Source organism: Stegastes partitus, unplaced genomic scaffold (assembly GCF_000690725.1).
Source record: "Stegastes partitus isolate 25-593 unplaced genomic scaffold, Stegastes_partitus-1.0.2 Scaffold178, whole genome shotgun sequence".
Classification (NCBI taxonomy): domain Eukaryota; kingdom Metazoa; phylum Chordata; class Actinopteri; family Pomacentridae; genus Stegastes; species Stegastes partitus.
The window spans coordinates 84,966-106,224 of NW_007577909.1; the positions used below are offsets into that span (position 1 = coordinate 84,966).

Below are 21,259 nucleotides of genomic sequence, written 5' to 3' on the forward strand. Positions count from 1 at the left end.
GAGGTGTAACATCGAGTTCTTCTTAAAACATGACTAAGGATGAGATGTATGTCAGCAGGCCAATCAGGCATCAGTCGTTTGTGTCTTTTATTAGAGAGAAAAATACAAATCCACGTCAAAGTCGATGGGAAATGAGATGATATCTACAACTGTACAGGTTTGTCCGTTCTTCAGCAGCCTCCCCACGTGAGGCGGGCCACATGGTCGGTCTTCTGTCTGGTGGACTTGATGAAGCCCAGAAACTCGAGTTCTGACACGGCTCGGATGAAACGGGCGCTACAGGACGAGCTAAGGAACCGGTTGTTTTGAATGGGAGTTAGCCAAAGTTTTTTTCACCACACAAGATAATTCCAGGAGCAGTTAATGTGTATTTTAGTACTCATCTCTCTCAAAATTCATCAGAATAACTGTCGCTGCACTAAGGTTTAACGCTGCCATCAGGAAGAACCTCCAGAATGATCAACAGCTTCATTCCACCAGCTGTCAGAATGCTGAACTGCTGATCTGGACATGAAAACACTTCTGTATTTAATTGCTGTTGATCCTGAAGAAACGCTCTCTCATCTTGATTTGATTTGACAAAAGTGGGATTCAGATCTCCAGTATCTTAACTTAGACAAACCTGAAATGTGTGATAAAAAAGAAAGAAAGACCCGAGAGAAAGGTCTGTACATCAAGTTCTGGAAGGATACTGTTTGACTTCATCCACTTTCCCGTAGCTGTCGGAATCTGGATCGGTACCCTCGGCTGCCGAGACCACGGTGGCGTACGCCTGAAAACAAACAAAGTGGTGTTTTCATTCATGTCAGTGTCCACGTCACCCCGGGCTGATCAATAATGGGACACTTCAGTCCTCATGATCAATCAATACTCGTCTCAGGAAGGAAAACAAACACTGTTAAAGTTTCTAAGGCAAAGTTGAACAGTGCAGTCATCGTAGTGATAAAACTGAGGCTCTACAAACATCATTGGTTTGTCCTTAGAAAGACGAACATGCTAATTACATGTAATGAGCGTGTCAGTAAATCATGTTGCATGTAAACTCACCTCCATCCAGTCGTACAGGTTGATCAGTCGGCCGCACTCCAGGTGGAGCTTGTATGCGATGCAGATATCAGGAGCTGCGTTAGAAACCGTCCCGTCTTCAGTCTTCAGGCTCTCGTTCTGTAAAAGAAAAGCTGCTGTTTGGTGCGAAGGAACAGGTTTTTATACTTTCAATTAACGCGATCCTTCTCTGATGATAAAAGCAACGTTAAAGCGTCAATCTGCTTCACCAGCTACGGTACAAAATAAGGCTTTGTTTTAGTTTGTCCTCGTGGAGTCAGACGTACCTGCAGATAGTAGTAGGGACTGCTGAGCGCTGCCTGAATGGAGGTACGAGGTGTTGCGTTGAGGTGGCGCCTCACGACGGCAGACGAGCTGTAGTAGCAGACTTCATGCAGCGTCTGAGACTCCGGGGGAGACAGGTGACTCCTGGGTGGGACAGAAACACAACATGAAGCATTTATTCTGTATTTACGTCCCACATTCAGCAGCGCCACAGCGTCGCTCGTCTTACTTCACCAAACTGTCCACAAACTCGAGGGCTTCGTTCCTCAGAACCTCGAACGGACTCAGTTTCTTCGATCTCCGAGACTCGTTCATCTCCAGCAGCGTCTGCAGTCGGGATAATAAGAGTATCAGGAAATCATCAGCTCTACTGAGGTGGACACAGTGGAGATGATGGTGGTGGTGGTGGTGGTGGTGAGCTACCTTCTGCAGCTGGAACAGGTCGGTTTTCTTCTGAAGGTTTTTGATCGGAGACGTGACGCTGTCGTCCACGGTCGGGGCCATTTCAGTGGCAGCTGCTGTTAGAAACAAGGCAGAAGAAAGAGATCGGGATGCTTTACTTGAAGGACCTGATTCCACTGTTTGATAGGAGCCTGTCCCAGGGTGAGAAGTATCAAAGGAAACCTGAGAATCTCTGTAAAACGTAGTAAACTTTTCACAGCTTACTGTCCAGCTGCTTGAACCTGGCGAGCAGCTCCTCCAGCTGAGCAGCAGCTTTGTTCATTTTCTTTGATTTGGTGGACTGCAGGGTCTCTGCACACCTCTGCAGCAAAGCAATCAGCTCGTCTTTCGCCAGCATCCTGAAGAGAAAGTACAGCAGGTTAATGACTGAATGCTACAGCGGCACTTCTGTTTATCTTTCTGTTGGCTTATTCAGCGGCCTCCTGCAGGACAAACACAAGTGTCAACAACAAAGGCACAGGGATGTTTTACACCGTTTAAAGGACTGTTTGGCCACCAGGAGGCGCAATAACTCTACACATATCCCTGACCTGTTGGCCATCTGGTGGTAAGACACGTAAACAACATTTATTCAGGAACTTATTAGGAATAATTGCTGCAAATGAGGCGTGCCTGTGACAACATGTATTGTAAGAACAGCAGCTTGAGTCATTTTTTAAAGGCTGTGACCGTCATCCACTTGTTGACACACAAGTTAAGCATCCAGACTTACTTGAGAAGCTTCATGGCTGACTGGTAGTCCTCGTTCTCCCATACATTCTTCTCCAGACATATTAAGTGAAGCTCCCTGATCTGGAACACAAAATAATCCACGATTATACCAAAGTAGATATAACTCTGGCAACACAGAGCCAAAATATTACATTGTTTAGGAATTAAAACAGCCAACTCTTGCCTGTTTCCCGAGAGGATATCGAGGTAGCGCTGAGGTCAGAGTGTGGAGACACCTCAGGACGGGATAGTAGTGCTTGTGGTACCTGTGAAAGCCTTTTATCAGTTTCTGACACTCCTCCTGAAAACAGAGGAACAAACTTTGTTTAAAAACCTTTAAATGTTCAGATATGTGTGAAGGTAAAACAGAGAATGTACCTTTAAATGGCCGTCATCCGTCATCAGCTTGACTTGTTCCTGTGATTCCTGCTTCTCTACATACCTGCAATAACACATTTAACCACATTTAAAGGTTTTGTTTTGCGTTTGAAAGGGTCAAGACGAGCTGATAAACTGCACGACATCATACAAAAACCTGTCACCGCTGTTTGTTTTGTCAGATGATTCTGTGTTTGTACCTCCTGAACGAGGGCAGCTGCCTGATCCTCTCCAGGTCGCCGTGGCTGAGCTGTGTCAGGTTCAGCAGAGCCTCCTTCTTCTTACAGCAAAGCACACTGAGAGGCTGAGAGTGGAAATGCTCCAGCAGGGCCAGCTGCACGGAAACACAGCAGAAACTTTGCCTCACAAGTTTTTTTTAATGTCTGAACTAGACAAACCAGAGGACAGACTGAGGAGACGTCTAGAGGGCTGCCTCATACCTGTAAGCCCTTGATGAAGTTTCTCACTGAGAAGTCGTGGTAGAGGAAGATGCTAATCAACACCTGCATCACTTTCCCGTTGAGCTTGAACGGGAACTGATGCGTCAGGATCAGCTGGAAACAAATGAGACCAAAAATAATGTGAGATTCATTTAAAACTGAACCAACAGCACAATAATACATTTTACTACAGGATTCATGAGTAGGGACAAGATGATATGTTTTACTAGAAACTGAAAAGTCATTAGTTCTGTACCTCCTTGACACTTTCCAGCAAAGAAAACAGCATCAGCACCTGTTGTTGTGCTATGATTATGACGTACACGATGTGATACAGGTAATCAGATTACTGTGTCTGTTGTGTAATTACAGGTTTATGGAGCCCAAACTGCAAGAAACATCCCAAACGGATCATTGCTGTCCTAAAGCCAAGGTGACAGATTCTAGAAACACTCTGATGAAACACTGATAATGCAGAAAAGCAACGACTAAATAAGTAAAACATGACAAACGTCAGTTGAGACGCACGCTGCAGCAGTTGTACTCGTTACAGTCAAGACTAACAGTTGTGTAAAACCACATCAGTGCTGAAGCTGTACGACACTGAGTTTGATAAAGTCTGCAGCTGTAAGAGGGAAGCAAAGGGGTCTCATATATCAGAGTAAGATTAAAATAAATGTGAGCCTTTACTCAGAGGTAAGAAGGTTCTGGAAGCCACAACACGATGCAGGCGTCTCCTACATGTGTCAGAGTGAAGCTACCTTGTCGATGACGGTGGCCAGGTGCTGTGTGCAGGACAAGGACTGGAAGAGCTCGATGCACAGCAGGGACGACACGGAGTGAGGCAGCATGTGCTGGATGGTGCTCGGTGACGTGGCGATCCCAAAGATGAACATCAGAGGAAGGCGTTCGATGTACCGGCTGTGGATCAGAGTTCTCTGAGATGCTGCTTCAACTTACAAATGGCTGTCACTGATTAGTCTATTTAAATGTTTCTGACAAGGTGACGGATCAAAGCTTCCTCAGAGGAACATTTAGCGAAACACCAGGTGTGTGTTGTTCACGACTCATAATAAACTTCCTTCTGTTACAGTGTGCAGACTGATGACATCATTAAACAACACCGTGACAATTCAATTACTCAGCTGTCTGGTTTTTAGCTACCTGCAGATGAGAATGAAGTCCTGAAGAACTTTGGGGTTAAAAGCCTCCAAATCTTTGAATATAATGACGACAGGTGGCTGCTGCTGCTGCTGCTCTCTGGCTGGAGAGCTGCGCTTCTTTCCAGGCGTCCCACTGCTGGATTTCTGATGTAGATATTGAAGACTTTTTATTCGTTCACCAAAATGCAAACGTAAACCTGTGCCCTTTAGCCGAGCTTCGTGCTCCTACCTTCGTCTTTGTGATGTACCAGTCGCAGAGCGTACTGAAAGAGCAGTGCACACTCTTGTGGAGCTGAACGCCGCTCTGCTCAGTCTCCTCCTCTTCGTCATCATCCACAGCCGTATCCATCAGCCTCTCCAGGACTCGCTTCATCAAATGCTTCATTGCTGAAATCATAAACCAAACGACATAAAGCACAAAATAACTCCTGACCATTAACCTAAACTAGGAAAGGACTAGCTGTCTTGTAATTTTAACGACGTACCTCCACATTCTTTGGCTTGAACCGAGGCCACGTGAGGAGTGACGGACTGCTGGAGCAGCTCAGACAGACTCTGGAAGGTCATGTCATGATCTGGGACGTTCACACCTACGGAGGAAATCAACGGCAGGTCAGACAGGAAGTAGAAAGGAGCTGCAATGGTGCAACTCCGACATCAAATATTCCTGTGTTATCACCAGCATACCAAGAACTAGAGCTGCTGTGGGGATCTCGCTGGCCCTCATCTGCGACGCCCAGTCGCTGTGCTGTCGAGTGGAAGAGCACTTCCTGGTGAAGTCCAGCAAACTGTCCAAGATTTTCCTGTTGAGTTCATCCTGCAAAACCTTACAAGAAGTACACAAATATATTGTTGAAATGATCTGACAAGTTGCTGTTCTGCCTGCAGACCTAACAGCAGTGGTGGAAATAAAAGTGCATTTACTCAAATACAATTTCCATTTAATACTACTTTATATTTCTACTCCACTACATTTATCGGACAGTTTTATTTAAGATGAACATTTTACAGGATAGATAATATAACAAGCTTTAAAAATACAAAACCAAGTTAAAGATTAAAGCAGTTTTAAACTTTTTCTGGCTTGTGTGTGGTCAGGGTCCCGCTACAGATGAGTTGCTAACAGCTCCACGATGTTGTGATTTTCCAAACTGAGCTTCTTACATCAATAAATGTTCAAATGATTCAGCATCTCATCAAATAAAATTAAGTCCAAACACTGAAAACAGACTTCTTTTCTCTCCCATTAATCATCTGATGACCTCTCAGGTTAACCCGGTGCCTCTTTATGTTAAACTATAGATAAAGTAGTTAAACTAGCTCCACCTGCAGCAGCTAAAACGTCTTACACACTGATGCTTCTTTTAATAATCTAATGATGTTATACTGTCGTCCTGTAATTCATTCCTACCCTCCCATTAAATAAGGAAAATAAACAGCTTCAGTCACTGAAATAAGTTGAAATTGACAAAAGTAATAATAAATAAAAATTTAATGAAAATCATAACATTGCTTCTGAATTGTGGTTCAACAGAAATATAACATATAAATAATAATAATAAAAAAACAAGCATGATGGGACCCTCTGGACCCACTGCTCATCATCATTTGTCCAGGACAGTTTTTTTTTTTTTAATTATTCTTTTCAACCACAATTCAAAAGCAACGTCTTATTTCACTAAATTACCATTTTGCAAATTTTTATTTATTATTACTTTTTCCAGTTTCTAGTTATTTAATGGTGAATTTTGCCTTTTCTTTAATGTTAAGGATATGAATAAATTCGAGCACGACTGTATTTCTAAGTTGTTGTTGTGATGCTTTCATTTAGCTAAACGGACGTGAACACTTTTTCTACCACTGCCAATGAGTTCTGTCTGCTCAGTAAGTCTGGATCACTCAACATCATCACCAGTTCTGTGGTGGTACCGTCCTTACCCCGGTCTCCGTCTTGATTCGGTCCCACAGATGCTGACAGAGGCCGAACCGCGCCTCGCTGCTCTGGGCTCCCTCACAGCCGTCCGTGAAGTAGCTCTCTGCGGAGGAACCACAGCAGCACCGGGTCAGACACCACCGGGTCAGACACCACCGGACAGACAACTTCACCGCGACTTAAACATGTCTCACCCAAACTCTGCAGCTTCTTCTTCTTCTTGGCGCTCGGCTTGAAAACGAAGCAGCCCTGAAACACCGGTTCGGTTCCAGTTAGACAGCGCTGTGGCCATGTTGTTGTCACTATCTTATGGGCTTTAACAACTTTAAAGCGACGTAATTTATCCACATTACCTTCGACACGGATGAAGTAGACATCTCGGCAGCAGCTACTGTAAACAGCAGCTTGTGTTTGTTAAATTTAAGCCAGTTTCTTTCGCAAACAGCACCTTAAATATGTACAAATGTGTATAAAATGACGGCCGGGTTTAGTCTTACACGGTACCTACTTCCCGCCACTGGGACGTTTACGGAAAGGGTTGCGTTCACGAACAAGCAGCTGCGAAAGCGAGCGCGTTAACAGTTTTGTCAAGTTTTAAAGCGTCCCTTTAGATTTCCACTTGCTTTCACAACCTCTAAAAAACAAGAGTGTACAGTCAAACGTTGGTTTAGTTTAACAACGAGCAGCGTTTTCTCTTTACACCGCAAAGGGTGATTTTTTTTAAAACACTGCCGCTCTTGAACGAAGCCTCGGAGCAGCTCCGGCGTCTCCTCACTGTCCTGCAGGTCCACGTTGGTCTCAGGCTGCCAACAATGGAGATGATCAGGGTGTAAGCATCAGTTTAAGCAGCCTAAATGCCCTGATTTAGTCACGTATTTCATATTTAGCTTAGTTAATTATCATCGCACAGTAGGAATTATGTGCGTAATGCATATTGTTAGTCTGTTTTTGCATACATTTAGTTAGTGTTGAGAAATATAAATTGCAGTTGCATAGATTACAGCTGTTTCTTATGTGCAGATAGCAAAAAAATAAATAAACAAAGCTCACATTAAAGCCAGACTGCGTCAAAAAGCTCCTGTATGAAACTATAGCAGTAATGCAGTTGGGTGACAAATTAAAGGAAAAACCCTGAACCCCTGATCCCTAAAACGAGGGGATCTGGTGGCTCAGTTATTCTGGGGAGGGCTTTTTTTTTTTCTTTTTTTGCTAATATTGTTTGAGTCCTCTTGTTCCCAGCGAAGTGGAGAAAAGGTCACTGCAAATCAATGCAAAGTTAATGGAACATTTCTATCCTGATGGGAGCAGCGTCTTCCAGGAGGATAATGGCCCTGTGCATGGGAAACGAGGGGTCAATGGGGTTTAATGAGGATGAAAACGATGCGAATCGTGTGCTGTGGTATGAAACCACGACAAGACGACAACTCAGCCTCCATGGGAGATGTTGGACGTAGATATTAGACGGCGATCTCTACCATCATCCAAACAACAAATGAGGGAATGTCTTGTGGAAGAGTTTTCATCCTCCAGTACACTTCTAGAGACATGGAGATGTACTGCCAAGATGCAGGGACTTGATGTGGTTTTTTTTCTGCTTTAAATTTGTCACCCATCTGTATTTTTCTTATGAAATCTTGCAAACTTTCTCTGAAAAGAACCACTGCCAAAGATGAATTTAAGTAATCGCTCTCAAATGATGTGTCAGGCAATAACATATTAATCAGAGACAACACACTATAGGTCATAAATGCACATATATGTTCTATATATCTCACCAAATGTCTTTTTTCCATTCAGATTGTACACTGAACCAACTGCATGGCGTCACTGTGGGGCTGAGCACTAAGCCCGACAGGCTGCAGAGCAAATCTACTGTAACCAAATTATGTAAATACAAGGCGTGTTTGAGGAAAAATGGAAGCTGTGCAGTCAGTACTTTACAAAAGAACCAGTAACATTTTATTGAACACTTTGTGGAAGACATGTAAATATTACAGATAGGTCTACTAGTGTTGAAAAAGGATAAAATAAATACAAACAGAACTTGAAATCCCATAGGGATATATAAAAACATAGTTTTCTTTAAAAGTCTCCATTTAGCAAAAGAAAAAAAAAACATCTTCAGTACTAAGCATAAATACAAACATGTTTCTAAAATCTATGCCCTATAGATTACCTGGTTATTATAACTAACATACATACTTAAAATCATCCGAGACATTTTTTCAATAAGTACAAAATAGGCCATTTCATCGTTAACTGTGACCAGGACTGTTAACAGTTGGAAATCTGATGCATTAACAAACAAACCATTCTGCAGCATAACTTCTCAAATCCTGAGTAAGATTGAGTTGAAAACAAGATATCGGGCTATGATCCGCTGTAAAGCCACTTCTTTATTATGACTATGGGCCTCATGTCTTGTAGCTGCTTCAGCAAAAGATCAGCACCGTCTGAAAATGTTTTGTCCATGACAATCTTAACGTTACTCACAGATTTGAGATTTAGGGGATTTCTGAAGTCTACAAGATTCTCATAGCCTCTAAATTCACCAGTTATTTTGCTTTTCATTGCAGATTTCCTTTTGTAAGTTTGCTGTCTTTTGGGCGGCAGTTCAGCACTAGATTTATCGTTTAGTTTGCGTTTGGAAGATTGGGTTGACTCTGAGGTTTCCAAAAACTTAAGGAAAGAGTCCTCAAGTCCTAAAGGCTTGAAAGACCCCGGCATGACCCCATCGTCACGCTGCTCTTGGGCCGTGGGGGTACCAGGATTTGAGTTCTCTCTTGAACTGTTAACAGTCACACGGTTCCTAAGGGTCTGCATCCTTTCTGGACAAGCTGGTGTGGGTTGTGCAGGTTTTCTGGGACGGCCTCTTTTAGCTCCCACTTCTGTCCCAGTGGAAGCTTGAGATTCTGCACTATCCTCGCTGGACTGCTTGCTGTCCTCTTGGCCTACTCTTTCCACCTGCTCCTCCGGTTTCTGGTCACTGGGCTTTTCGGCTTCCTCCGGCTCCGTCTCCTCGGAGGATGAACTTGACGCGCCCTCTGCTTTGCTTGCGTCTTTGCATCTGGCGCGCGAGTATTTTTTGCAGAAAATGAACTGACTCCTCTGGTCTTCGATGTACCTTTCTGTGAGGCCATGAGTGGTGTAATGCTTAAATATGCTCCGCTCGGCGCGCTCCACGGCGTCGCAGCCTATGATCATGCACGGGTACTGCAGGGCAGACTTCTTGGTGCACATGGCTGACGCCTCTTCGTGCGATTTTAGTGTTGGCTTTCCGAAACTAGTCCAGTGCTCGATGGACTTTCCGTCTTTCTTTTTAGTGTTTTTCTTCTTCAGTTTGAATTTGTTTTCTACGTTCTCTTTCCCGTTGGTGACCCCCGGGAAGAGCCCTACAGATTTAGTCCTTCTTCCGTCGCTCGTTTTGGGATCATAGACATAATCGTGCTTTTTGATCAGGTGGCGAAGGAGGTTGGATTTTGTAGTGTACACACGGTCGCATCCCTCGTACTCGCACCGGAAAGTTGGATCGACTGAGCCGCTCTCAGAGATGGCGATTTCCTTGTGGTAATTCTTTATGTGCTCGATGTACTTCTCCACGGAGTTAAAGGGGAGAGCGCACTCCGGCCGGTCACAGTTAAACGTCCCTATGGTCATGCTGGCCATCATGGAGGTGGCTTTGTCGCGCGTGAACTTGTGAAGTAAGAGGTAATGTTGCACTAACCTTGTGATTCCCATAAACACCCTTGAACAGTTTTTCACTTGACATCTGACTTCGTTATCTTTCGCTATGCTCTCATTGCTCTCCTTTGCGTTGTTGACGGTCGTCTTTTCAGAGTCAGGTTCGGTTTTGCTAGCAGGCAGCGACGCCTGATGCATGGCCCTGTAGTGGAGGATCAAATTGTGCTGGATGGTGAATGCCGCAGTGCATCCTTCGTGAACACAGCGATATGGTCTATACGGACTGTAGGCATTGTCTGAGTCACACATTTTCAGACTTAATCTCTTCTGAAGCTTGTCTTTCCTCTCATCCTTGGTTGGCGTGTTTTTGGAGCTGCTGGGTTTCTCTGGGGAGGATGAAGCAGATGCAGTGGAGGACTTTGGCTCTTTTACTTTACTCAAGGACACATCTGGTCTTCCTTGTGGCACCTTTGCTTTGCCAACAGGACTGAGTTTCTCTTTCAAGCTGGATTTCAGGTTCATGTCCGGACTCCTGTTTGTAACAGTCACATTTGGTTGCTCCGAAGCGTCGTCGGGAGCAGCTGGAGCCATTTCCCCAAACGGCCGCTCCGTCAGATAGTTCTGAGGTGATGGAAGTCGTGTAACAGTTAATACCTCAGGCGTCAAGCCCTGCGTTTCTGCATCCCCTGGAAGGATCTGAGCAACATCTGGATTGTTCTCACTGTCCGGCTGAGGTGCGATTGCGATGTCGAGTGGTTCTTGTTTGATAGCAGGTATTACAGGTGCAGGCTGAGCTGTGCGACTGGTGTTGGCGTCAGTGGTTGGACGTTTAATCAGTGTTTCATCTTTGTTGAGCCTGAATGCACGTCTGTTTCGAGCACTGATCCTTAGCTTCTGCATTTCCGCCTTTGACAATCGGTGGACTTTCTCGTAGTGAATCCTCAGCCCCGTTGTTCTCGTGAACGTTTTTGGACAAATCTGACAGGGGTACGGAGACAGCTTGGATGGGGTTCTCTTCAGCTCGTCTATCATCTCGTTAGAATAATCGTGCATCTTACTCAGGTGTTTGAACAGCGCCTCCTTTGTCATGAATGAGTACTCACAATCATCCTGGTCACATTTAAAAGGTTTCGGTACCTTTTCCATGGGCTTATCGTCACTTTTACTCACTATTTTGCTCTTTTCCATGTCCGGGGTTGGATTGCAGTGACTGACGTTTTGCTCTAAGGACATAGCGCTCCGCATCTTCTCTTGAGCAGCTTCAATCAAATCCAACCTTTGAAAGGCATGAGAAATTTCCATCAGGTGATCCTCCTGATAAGGTACAGTCAGGCCTGGATTAGCCAAATCCACTGCCTTCTCTTGCTGGTTTTCAGGGGAAACTGAGAAGGAGTTTGAATAGTCCATGATATTAGTATTCTGGGGCTCCTGTTTCAACACCATAGGTGAGGTCAGAGTGGTCAAGCTACAAGATTCCTGTGAGAAATCACCATTTGGCATGTTGTATATTGCTCCGTTAGTATCGGGTACGTGGGGGTCATTGAGGAAATCAAGAAACGACGTTGGCAGATCTGCTGTCAGGTCAATTTCATCCAAAGGTCTGCACTGTGAGCGCTTAGACAGGTGACCGCCCAGAGACTTGGTGCTCGTGAACTCTCTGAAACACCTCCTGCAGATGACCTTGCCATCCTTAATGATTGCTGGCCATTTGGTGCGCTTGCTGAGTCTGCTGCGTTTTCCTTTCTGCACGTCAGCGTCACCAGCCTTGTCGTCTGACGGGTTCGCCTCACAGTCAGCGTTAGAGCACTCCTCGTCGTAGGAGAAGTCAGTGTGAACGGCGCTTTGTGGACTGAGCATGCCGTCCACAGAGTTGTCCATCGGTTCATAACCAGGAGTGGACATGTTCTCTGTTTTAATGATTACATTTGTCGGTTTTATTGGAACCTGAGCCTCCGGGCTCAGACATTTCATGGGAATATCGACTGATGAGCACTGAGTGAGACAAGAGTTTTCGCTCTGATCGTACGGAGTGTGGTAACTTCCTTCAGGGAGGCTGTCAATTGTTGAGATACTGTTTCCATTATCCAGTTGTCCTGTCAGGCTGGCACTGCTTTTTCTCACATCTGCATTGTCTCCAGTACCCTCAGAATGCATCAGCCCGTACTGATGTCCTCCGTTATGCATTTGCCCCCCGTTGTCAAGCATTAGAGAACTGGACACATACTGAGACATCAAACTCGAATCTGAAGGAGCGTGTGACACAGAGGGGCTGTGTATAGCTGCCATTGAATGATCTCTATCAGATGGGAGAGCCGATGTGGTTTGATACGGGTCTGCTTGCCAGGGAGGAGGATAGCTGCGGGAGGGGTACTCGTTCATGTTAAAGGCATCTGGATAGCAGTTATTCATAGGTGGTGAGGACCAGGACTGAGACACGTCTGACTGCATCATTCCACCGGCGTTGTTTGGGCTTCCCCAGCACGGGTACAGAGTCGGGTTTACCATTGGAGTGATAGGCACGGGCTCCATTGATCCGGGGTAACACTGGGCAGGTGAAGTTGAGCATCCCATTGGGTAATCCATTTGTTGCATCCCAGGTTTGTTGCATAGTGTCCCTGGCTGATTGGGTGGCCTGCTGCCCAGGTTTGGAGTCTGACCTGGTGTGCTCGGTGCCTTTTTTGCTGTAATTTTGGCCACTTTGTTGTATTTCTTGGCGAGTTTCCAATCTTCAAATATCTCAGGGTGTTGCTTCTTCACATGCCTGGACAGACTTTTGTTTGTACTGTATGCTCTCGTACACTCACTGAACGGGCAGCAATGCAGGTTCTCTTCACTGCCAGCAGCAGCAGCAGCAGCAGCAGGCATGCTGGAGGGATATCCCTGCAGAGAACAAGGAATTTCTGTCTTGATTTGACTTGGAGAGATTATTTGTGGTATCGCTTTCTGAAATTCATGGCCCTGCACATTAATATGCCCCTCTTCCTGCTGACTCGCCGCAGGATTTGTTGCGCTAGGGACGGGGCACACTGGAGGAATTTCAGCTTGCACAGCCACATTTGGGTGCACGTGTGGAGCTTGTGGCGGCGGACTCGCATCAGCTGGTGCTGGGGTGGGGTTGGTCAGTGGAGTGTAGCATTTCTCGGGTTCTTTCATGTCAGGATTTGCCACTGAATTCAGCATGCTTTCAATCGAGTGTTTTACTCTGAGGGGAGCCGCCTCTTTAGCGACCTCCGGCGATGTGCACGGCGACGCGTTTGCCTTTGATGCTTCCGTCATGGAAAAGTCCCTATTAATCCTTTCAAGGCAAACGACCTCAGAACATGCGTCCTCTGTGCTCGGTGTGTTCTGGAGTGGTGGTTTTACTTCTGCAGCAGAAGGAGGAGGAGGAGGGTTCTGGTTTGTAACAGAAAAACTGTGCATGGCATCGTTTGTACTGTGATTCTGCTGATGAGACAAGAACTGAGACTGGGAGTAGAATATTTTACCACAGTTGTCCGTCTGACAGGTGTAGGTCAGGTAATGCTGGGCCTCGTGGTCGTACAACAGGTAGGCCTCGCTGAAAACCTTGCCACAGTTCGGAAACATGCACTGGGCCTTAAACTCTGGGTGTGTTTTTCTATGCATGAGAAGCTCAGAATTAGAATTGAAGTTGGCCTTGCAGTCAAGCTGTATGCAGATGTACGGTTTGCTGCCACAGTGCATCTGCAAATGGTCGTTAAGGTGTCTGACGTTAACGAACTGCCTCCTGCAATACTGGCACACCACCTTCTGCTTCTGTATCTCTAGAAACCTCATGGCCTCCTCGTCGTCCTTGTGAGACCTGACGTGAGCCATGAGGTTACGGAAAAACTTGAACGCCTTGGAGCAGTTCTTAACGGGACAGAAACAGTCCTGACTTATCTGCGGGTCCGATGTCGTTTGTTCTATTTTAACAGGGGCCGCCAACTGGTCGCTAATCTGAGCTTCGATTTTAACGGGGCTCATGTTTGTCTTGGCAGCGACTTTTGAGATTTTTGTGGGACTTTTAGGGGACTGAGGTGGTTTGGTTACCTTCCTTGCAGCTTTCATTGCAGCTAGTCTCTCTTTGCAGGATTGCTTTACGTGCGATGCTACGTGCGGTTCTAAAACCTCCCTACTTTCAAAACTGTCTGCACAAATCGGACAGAGATACACTCCGTCTTTGAAATGCTTCTGAGCGTGGCGGACAATCCTGTGACCCAAGAACTCCTTGTCACACAGAACACAATACTGCATGTAGGCTCGCCAGTTTCTGAAGCGAGCGGACACAAAACCCTGCTCCCGAAGTTTCTTAGCCTCTCTGTTCTTCTCCCTTTCGTCCGTGATCTCGTTGAGTTCATTCGTAGTGGTTAACAGAAAATCCTCCAGGTCTCTGTACTCGGGGAGCTTGCCAAGAGCGTTTTCCACCTCCTGCTCGTCTGTGTCGTTGAGCGTGTCAATAGATGACACAATAGCTGCCTCCTCGCCCATCAGTGCCAAGCAGTTGCGTTTCAGTGTTTTCCAGTCCCAGAACTCTGGATCAAAAGGCCACTGTGTCTTCAAGGCCAGCAGTAACTCGCAGCGTAAAGAATTGGGCACTGGTAGACTCCCGTCCTCCTCGGGCTTTTGGTCGGGTTCGTTGTACAGCGACTCCACAGCATAATACGAGTCAACAGTAGGCTGGAGGAGGAACTCTGTCAGCTGGCATGCACGCTTCACCTCTAGATCAGTTGGCAAGAGGCAGGAAATAGTCTTGCAGATGGTGGACTTGCTGTCTTTGTGGTCGCTGGAGGTCATTTTCAGAGCTTGGATGCACATTTCTACGCACACTGGCAGCCCCACCTCTCCAACCTGGGGAAACAAAACGACATAGCAAGGCCGGGGATTTTAATTAAAGGCCGCGTTAACAGATGCAGCGTCCTATTAGTCACTGCTCCAGCGAGCGGTAATGTCAAAGGTCTGGCATTAGCTACAAATGAGTAGACGATTTTTTCCTTACCTCGTTTTGGATTACTTTGATGAGAAACAGAATGTGACAGACACTTCTGCAGAGGAGAGCCATCTCTTTGCTGCGGCCAAGAAATGAATCAGCCGACGACTCTAAACGCATGAGTAGCTTACTCCAGAACAGCGTGAGTTCCCTGGAAGAGCGCAGAAACAGAAGTGTTCAAGATTTTGACATGAAAACGAGAGAAACCCAACCCGTATGCATAGTTTATGTTAGACAGACATAAAGCATCTGAGGGAGAAACTCAATTATACTCCCATTTATTCATTGACATTTGCTCCATGTAGCTTTAAAACCATTCATTTCAGACTAAATGCTAGTGTCTGCACCCTGAGAGGACATTTGCACTTCTGACTCCGTGCGTGCATGTTTAGTTGCTCCAGACCGGGTAAAAGTCAGTTGCATAATAAACTTGAAATGGTCCCGTGGCGACCGTGTTGGTCAGAGTCATTTTGCAAGCGCTTCTGTATTCGTCTGAAACAAAGCGGCGCCGCTCACCAGGCACAGTAAACGTCTCCTTGCAGAAGTTGTCGCTTGAGAAAGGCAGTGCACAAGCAGAGAGCTCCTTTCTCGTCTCCCTCCGACTCCAGGTTGCAGATCATCTCCAGAGCGTCTTTACAGTCTATCGATGCGATCTATTAGAGAGGAAGCAAACAACAGGAGAGTTCATATGGATATCTGTCACGCTGAGCAGCACCTTTATCGTTAGACATCAGGCAAGCGCTAAACAATTAGCAGGTTTCATTTGATGGATTCAATTTCAGTTCAATTTGGCCAAATAATAAACCATATGAGCCCCGTTTGCTTATTTTATTGCAGCTTTTAACATAAAAAAGACATTCTAATGGCAATATAAGGTTGTTTGTTCATTTGTTTTAATATTAAACTGTTGCTCATTTGATTGAGGAGCACGGTGTTCGCTCAGCCGCTGAATAACGCGTCTACGAGGAGCCGTCCTGGTTCTTACCTCCTCCATTAGCTGCTCCTGGTTTTTCGTCATGCAGCTGCAAAGCAAGTAGGTCTGTTTGAAGTTCCCTTTTCCTTCATATCCCGGATACTCTGAGCACATCTTTGCAAGGACAGCAGCTTTATCAACGCTGTCTACTTTGATAAGGTGCTTTATTCGCATGTTAAGGAGCGTGGGACCTTCCATCTCCAGATACTCGTGGACTAGAGAACAGACAGAGGAGAGAGAGGAGAGGTGAGAAACTGCACACGAGAGCAAATTCAGGCCGACAATTACTACGAGCGCTCAACAATAGTTATTTCATGAAATTACAGCTGTATGAATTGGTGCGTCTCCAAACAAATTAAAGAAGAAGAAGAAGAAGAAGAAGTGAGGACTAACCTTGCTCAGTTTGAGGAATTTGATTGGACAGGATGCTGCTTAATGTGGTGTTGGACCAGACGCCGTCCTGCTGTGCCAGAACCGAGAGCAGGCAGAGCTGTGTGCTCCCACTTTCTTGCAAAAGGCCGTGTGCCAACTGCAATAAAAGCCAAATAAATATGTAATAACTGAATTACTTAAATGCTGGTAAAAAACAGTCCAGAGTGTGATGATGCCATGACAGGTAGGAAGAGCCCAACGTCTCAACCCCCAACGCTGAGCCACATGCATTCTAATTACTACACAACATTACATTTGGTTATCACTGCAAAGATAAGCCTCAGAATTACAAAAAAAAAAAAACTCTACGCACAGCCCTGAGGATACTGACCTTCATGGAGGACTGAAACTCCTCCCATAAGGCACCAGGGACATGCTGGGGCAGTAAGAGCAGCAGCTCCGCACAGCTCCTGTGAATCCCACACAGCCATTTGTTAAAGCCAGATTTAGGTCAAGGATGTGCGCACACTCCGCAAAACATCCACACAAGAGCACCTATTCGCAGTTGCCGTAAAGTCAGAGTGTCGTTTTGGAAATATAACAGATGGTGAGCAGGAAAAACGGGATTATAACTGAGCAGCAGTGTAGGAGTGAGTGTTTAAATAATCGTTGTTGTTTCTCGTATGGGTTTAATGACAATTAACAATCAGAAGGATCAGAATCTGTATTTACGATCGATAATTAATGAGGTTACGTCTCTGATTTCCCTCGTTTTACGTCCACGCAGCACCTTCGTGTGCACAGCGTTCTCTGCGGCTCATCCCAAATATGTCGCTCCCCAAGAGGTCCCCGGCGTTTCTATTCTGCATCGCAGCCTCCAGGCCTTCGTAGCGGCACATTGTGCAAATAGCTGAGCGGCTCCTGTAGACTGTTTGCAGAGTATTTACAAACTTCTCATGTCTAAATTTCCTCTGGGATTCGGGCATGTTTTGCTTATTCTTATTGCCAAATGCTGTGCGTCTTTCCAAATACACTAAAAGATTGCTGCCTCTCTTAACGACGAGTAGATCTGTTTGACAACAACCAGCAGAGCGACAAAGTGAACAAATGTTACGCACAGACTTAAACCCGGGCTAACCTATTCATCGCCGCTTTAATCTAAACGCTAAACGCCGTGACTTATTGGGGATGCGACTGTAACACACACTACAGGTCAGAAAAGGATTTAAACGCTCTCATACATCCACAGATGGGTTGCTACTCACAGTGCTAACTTTTCAAGTAGGAGTGGCACGTTTTCACATTCGGAGGAGAGACAGGAGGCGGCCTTAGCGAAGCTGAGGATTGCCACAGTGTAGACCTCCAGCAAGGGCAGTGGATTCTCATCCGTTTTCCAGCGACCGGCATGTTCCACCAGCACCTGGGAAAAAAACACACCAACGATTAGAATAAGGCGCCAACTGCTGGAGCTCTGAAGGCAGAAAAAGTTCAGTCAGAGCAAATATTCATTCTGCAAATCTCAGAGTAAGATGTGTACTTATGGACTGCTGTGCAAAACATTTTTTTTGGAAAAACTCGCTGTGTATTTTTGCATTAACAAATAATCATGAATGTTTCAAGCTTCTCAAATATAAATTCATTTTCTCCATTTAATGCTGCACTTAATGTCTCTGGGTTCATGAAACAACCAACGAGGTGCTGATGGGCAGAGACTAAAATAATTCATCTAAAAAACTTTTTGGGAAATTAGTCGATAATGGAAATAAGTTTGGTTTTTGTTAAGTACGGTTAAACATTTAATATTTCTACGGCTCAGCGGGTCAAGCCAGTCGTACAAGTGTAATAAATACAAGCAGACAAACTCTGTTATCGTTTCCTTTACACAGATTCTGGCGTTATCAGGAAAAGACTAAATACAAACCAGATATAAAAAAAGGTTTTTAACCCACTGCTATTTTACATCAATGTACACATATTTTTTGCTCAGGTGTGTAAATTCTTGCACATATTTTTATATATTCTTTCTATAGTTGTTTTACTCTATTTTTGATTTTCCTATTTCTACTATTCCTGCTCATTCCTGGGGCGACACCAAAGCCAAATTCCTTGTATGTTGTGTTTGAACTTGGCCATTATTCTGATGTGGGCTTCATAATCTTTCTTGCTGAGTTATAATGATCAGTGAAAATGCACATTTAGATCCATGTCTGATATTAAAATGTCAAAATTAACTTTTCCAGTAAAAGAGAAAAAATACCACTAATCACACTAATACAAACAATCAACAATAATAACAATTATTATAATTATTATGCATGAATAACTGCTGTGTTATCACACACTTATGACACAGTTTGGTGGAGATGTACACGTCTGAGACAACAAAGCAGCAAAGTTATGTGTGGCTCTGCAAAAAAAAAAAAAAAAAAAAAGCGTTTTTATCCTCCATCTTTTTTTTTTTTTTTTCTCTATCATCCAACTAACTGCTCATCACCACCAACCCACAGCGTCTCTCTAACACACTATTCACCCGTTTCATGCTGAATCACCTCATTGTCCTCGCTGTTTGAGAGAAATCTGTAACACAACTGAAGTGCATGCAGCCCAGCTCCCTGCCGGAGCCTCCAGCCCCTTCTGCTCAAATAACTTTAAACTTCAATGAATTCCTCGGTACCGGGATCAAACCCAACCACGACCCCGCGCTCATCCAGAGCCGTGACAATACCGTGCGCTGCCCGGCAGGTAAATGGAGCCTCGGTGTTATATTTACGTGATCAGCGCCAATTAATGAGCAGGATGTGTAATGGAGTCAGTGACCAGAGCTGCCACACTTTCCCCTAAAACCACCATCTCGGCAGCTGCAGGCGGATCGCTGCTTAACGCTGACACCAGCTCCACATCTTCTGCTCTTACTGCCTATTATACGATAATTAACGTGTCCGATGATGAGGTTAGCCGGATTAATTAGTGCAGGAGGCCCGGGCTAGCACCTTGGAAAAATCATTGCTCTTTCCGTACAATAAAACAGCTTCACAAAAGTAACCCAATTTTACACCAAGCTAAAGCCTCCACACGCGTGGAGATGCAGCCTTACGGCGGTTAGATGGTATTTTCCACAGCTTCAGCAGTGATAGATCTCAGTGCATATCAATGCAATCGCCCCGGAAAATCTCGCTAACGTAGCTATCCATTTTTTGCACAGCATGACCACTGCACAGGACAGGGGGACCCTGCATACCAGCTAGCAGCATTCATCTGCTATTAGCTCTCTGGCCTGGAAAATACGAGTAATACATGCACAGTGGGCGGACACTGGCGTGACTTCTCGCCGCGTGGATAGTCACACTTTGCAAATAAGTGCATGCCACATGCAAACATCACAGCGAGAGCGGCTGAAAAGCGCCGCGGAGTTTTTTTCCCCATCTCGAAATGCCAGGCAGCTAGCTAGGCAGCTAGCTCCTTAGCTACATTGTTGTAGCAAACGTAGACGCGCATCCTCGGCCAGGAAGCCAGAGGGGCTGCAGGCTGCCCGGGATGAGCAGCGGGATAACGGGCTAACCTGGCAGAACTCCTGGCAGAAATGCAGGGAGGCTTCCAGCGGAGACTGCGAGCTCTCCTTCAAAGCTGTGGTCAGACCCTGGAAGCGCTCTCGGAGCTCCTCGATAGCTTTCCGTGTGTCATATTCCTTCTCTGTCTCCCCCTCCGCCATCTTCACAACAATCACGACCGCGTACGCACAGATGTTACGCTGCCAGACTCGCACACGCACGCGCACGCAGGGGGGAGGGGAGAGCACACTGTGTGCTCCACATACATCCACCGCTGATGTCAACAAAGCATCCGCGACCCCGCAGGTACGGCGCTCACACCCCGCACACGGGCCGCCACGCGTGCAGTCGCCCGCCTCGGCGTGACCGATCGGGGTTTCCCTGAACGCCGCATGGGGCAAATGTGCGCCGATACCGCAGGTGAGAAGTGACCTCCAGCCAGGGACCCTCTGTACAAGCAAGGTGGACAGAAAGCTTTCACAAAAGTTTGAACCAACCCCTGATGCCCCCTTTCTCTAAAATAGTCCCATCTTTATTGCCCCATCAGGGTAGTTAGAGGGTTCACAGCAGGCCAGATCCAGTGGGACAGATGTTCTCCATCAGGGTGAGTCCATGTGGCCTCTGATCATCTCATCCAGAAGGGCAGCAGCAGCTGGACCATCAGGTGTTACCTCCTCATCATGAAGAGCATGAACCCCTGAAGTGTCCCCTCCAGCAGAGGAGTCACTACATGGTGCCTTCAGTGACTTTCTGGGGTTTTCTTTTACCCTCATGGCTCACAAACAAACAGGTGGAGCTTCCCTACACGTTTTTCTTTAGTCACAATCAACACACCGAAAACGGGTGTTTAATTTTAAATCAATCAAATAAACCCTGTGAGCGCTTCTGCAGCTTTTGATCAGGAAACTGAGTCAGGAAGTAAAGTTATGGTGAGTTTAGCCTCATTGATTCCACCAGAGGTTAGAATCACTGATGAGAATCTCTCTTACGTCGCTTTAAATCTCAGTTTCAGCTTTTTTTACTGGGTGCTTGAAGTATTTTGCCTCCATTTCTGATGTGAAAATCAAATCTGGAGCTGATCAACAAGTAGATTCTTATTTTCCTCTTGATGTGCACCTTCGTTTCTTTATGTTACATTGATTTAATAGAGTAAAAAAACACACATTTCCCTAAAAACACACACTATGTCACACGGAGTTCAATAAAAGACACACTCGTTAAAATGCAACCTCTTGGTGTATATTTTAATTGCTTTTCAAATCCACTATTAAATACAGTGATC

General features: G+C 45.5%; 2 protein-coding genes across 3 annotated transcripts; both read right to left on the reverse strand.

The window, feature by feature from the left end:
- Positions 1-69: 69 nt before the first annotated feature.
- On the reverse strand, positions 70-6,887 carry orc3 (origin recognition complex, subunit 3). Of its 2 annotated transcripts, none has more exons than XM_008279981.1 (20): positions 6,770-6,887; positions 6,611-6,665; positions 6,422-6,519; positions 5,171-5,309; positions 4,969-5,073; positions 4,713-4,870; positions 4,485-4,627; positions 4,082-4,241; positions 3,321-3,434; positions 3,081-3,214; positions 2,881-2,944; positions 2,687-2,803; positions 2,504-2,583; positions 1,996-2,129; positions 1,753-1,844; positions 1,559-1,656; positions 1,332-1,473; positions 1,048-1,164; positions 693-772; positions 70-276 (listed from the first exon to the last, which is right to left on the reverse strand). In XM_008279981.1, exons 1-20 carry the CDS (start codon positions 6,791-6,793, stop codon positions 171-173), a joined length of 2,160 nt encoding a protein of 719 aa, XP_008278203.1. In that variant the 5' UTR covers positions 6,794-6,887; the 3' UTR covers positions 70-170. The 2 variants fall into 2 exon arrangements, with proteins under 2 accessions (XP_008278203.1, XP_008278202.1); XM_008279980.1 differs by having other exon boundaries at positions 1,753-1,847.
- Positions 6,888-8,348: 1,461 nt separating this feature from the next.
- Positions 8,349-20,138, reverse strand: znf292a (zinc finger protein 292a). Its single transcript, XM_008279982.1, has 8 exons — positions 19,989-20,138; positions 17,695-17,849; positions 16,821-16,899; positions 16,451-16,586; positions 16,070-16,272; positions 15,601-15,737; positions 15,094-15,235; positions 8,349-14,945 (listed from the first exon to the last, which is right to left on the reverse strand). The coding sequence occupies exons 1-8, from the start codon at positions 20,136-20,138 to the stop codon at positions 8,787-8,789; spliced, it is 7,161 nt and encodes a 2,386-aa protein (XP_008278204.1). The 3' UTR covers positions 8,349-8,786.
- Between the last annotated feature and the right edge of the window lie 1,121 nt (positions 20,139-21,259).

Bases quoted from the DNA above. Each gene is read 5' to 3' on its own strand.
- orc3 (XM_008279980.1), bottom strand. From the start codon at position 6,793: ATGTCTACTTCATCCGTGTCGAAG. The intron at 5,074-5,170 runs GTATGCTGGTGA...TTTCCTCCGTAG, and splicing joins CACAGCAGCTCTAGTTCTTG to GTGTGAACGTCCCAGATCAT. The intron at 4,628-4,712 runs GTAGGAGCACGA...TATCTACATCAG, and splicing joins GGTACATCACAAAGACGAAG to AAATCCAGCAGTGGGACGCC.
- znf292a (XM_008279982.1), bottom strand. From the start codon at position 20,138: ATGGCGGAGGGGGAGACAGAGAAGGAATATGACACACGGAAAGCTATC. The intron at 15,236-15,600 runs GTGAGCGGCGCC...GCGCTCTTCCAG, and splicing joins GGAGACGTTTACTGTGCCTG to GGAACTCACGCTGTTCTGGA. The intron at 14,946-15,093 runs GTAAGGAAAAAA...TTGTTTCCCCAG, and splicing joins TCAAAGTAATCCAAAACGAG to GTTGGAGAGGTGGGGCTGCC.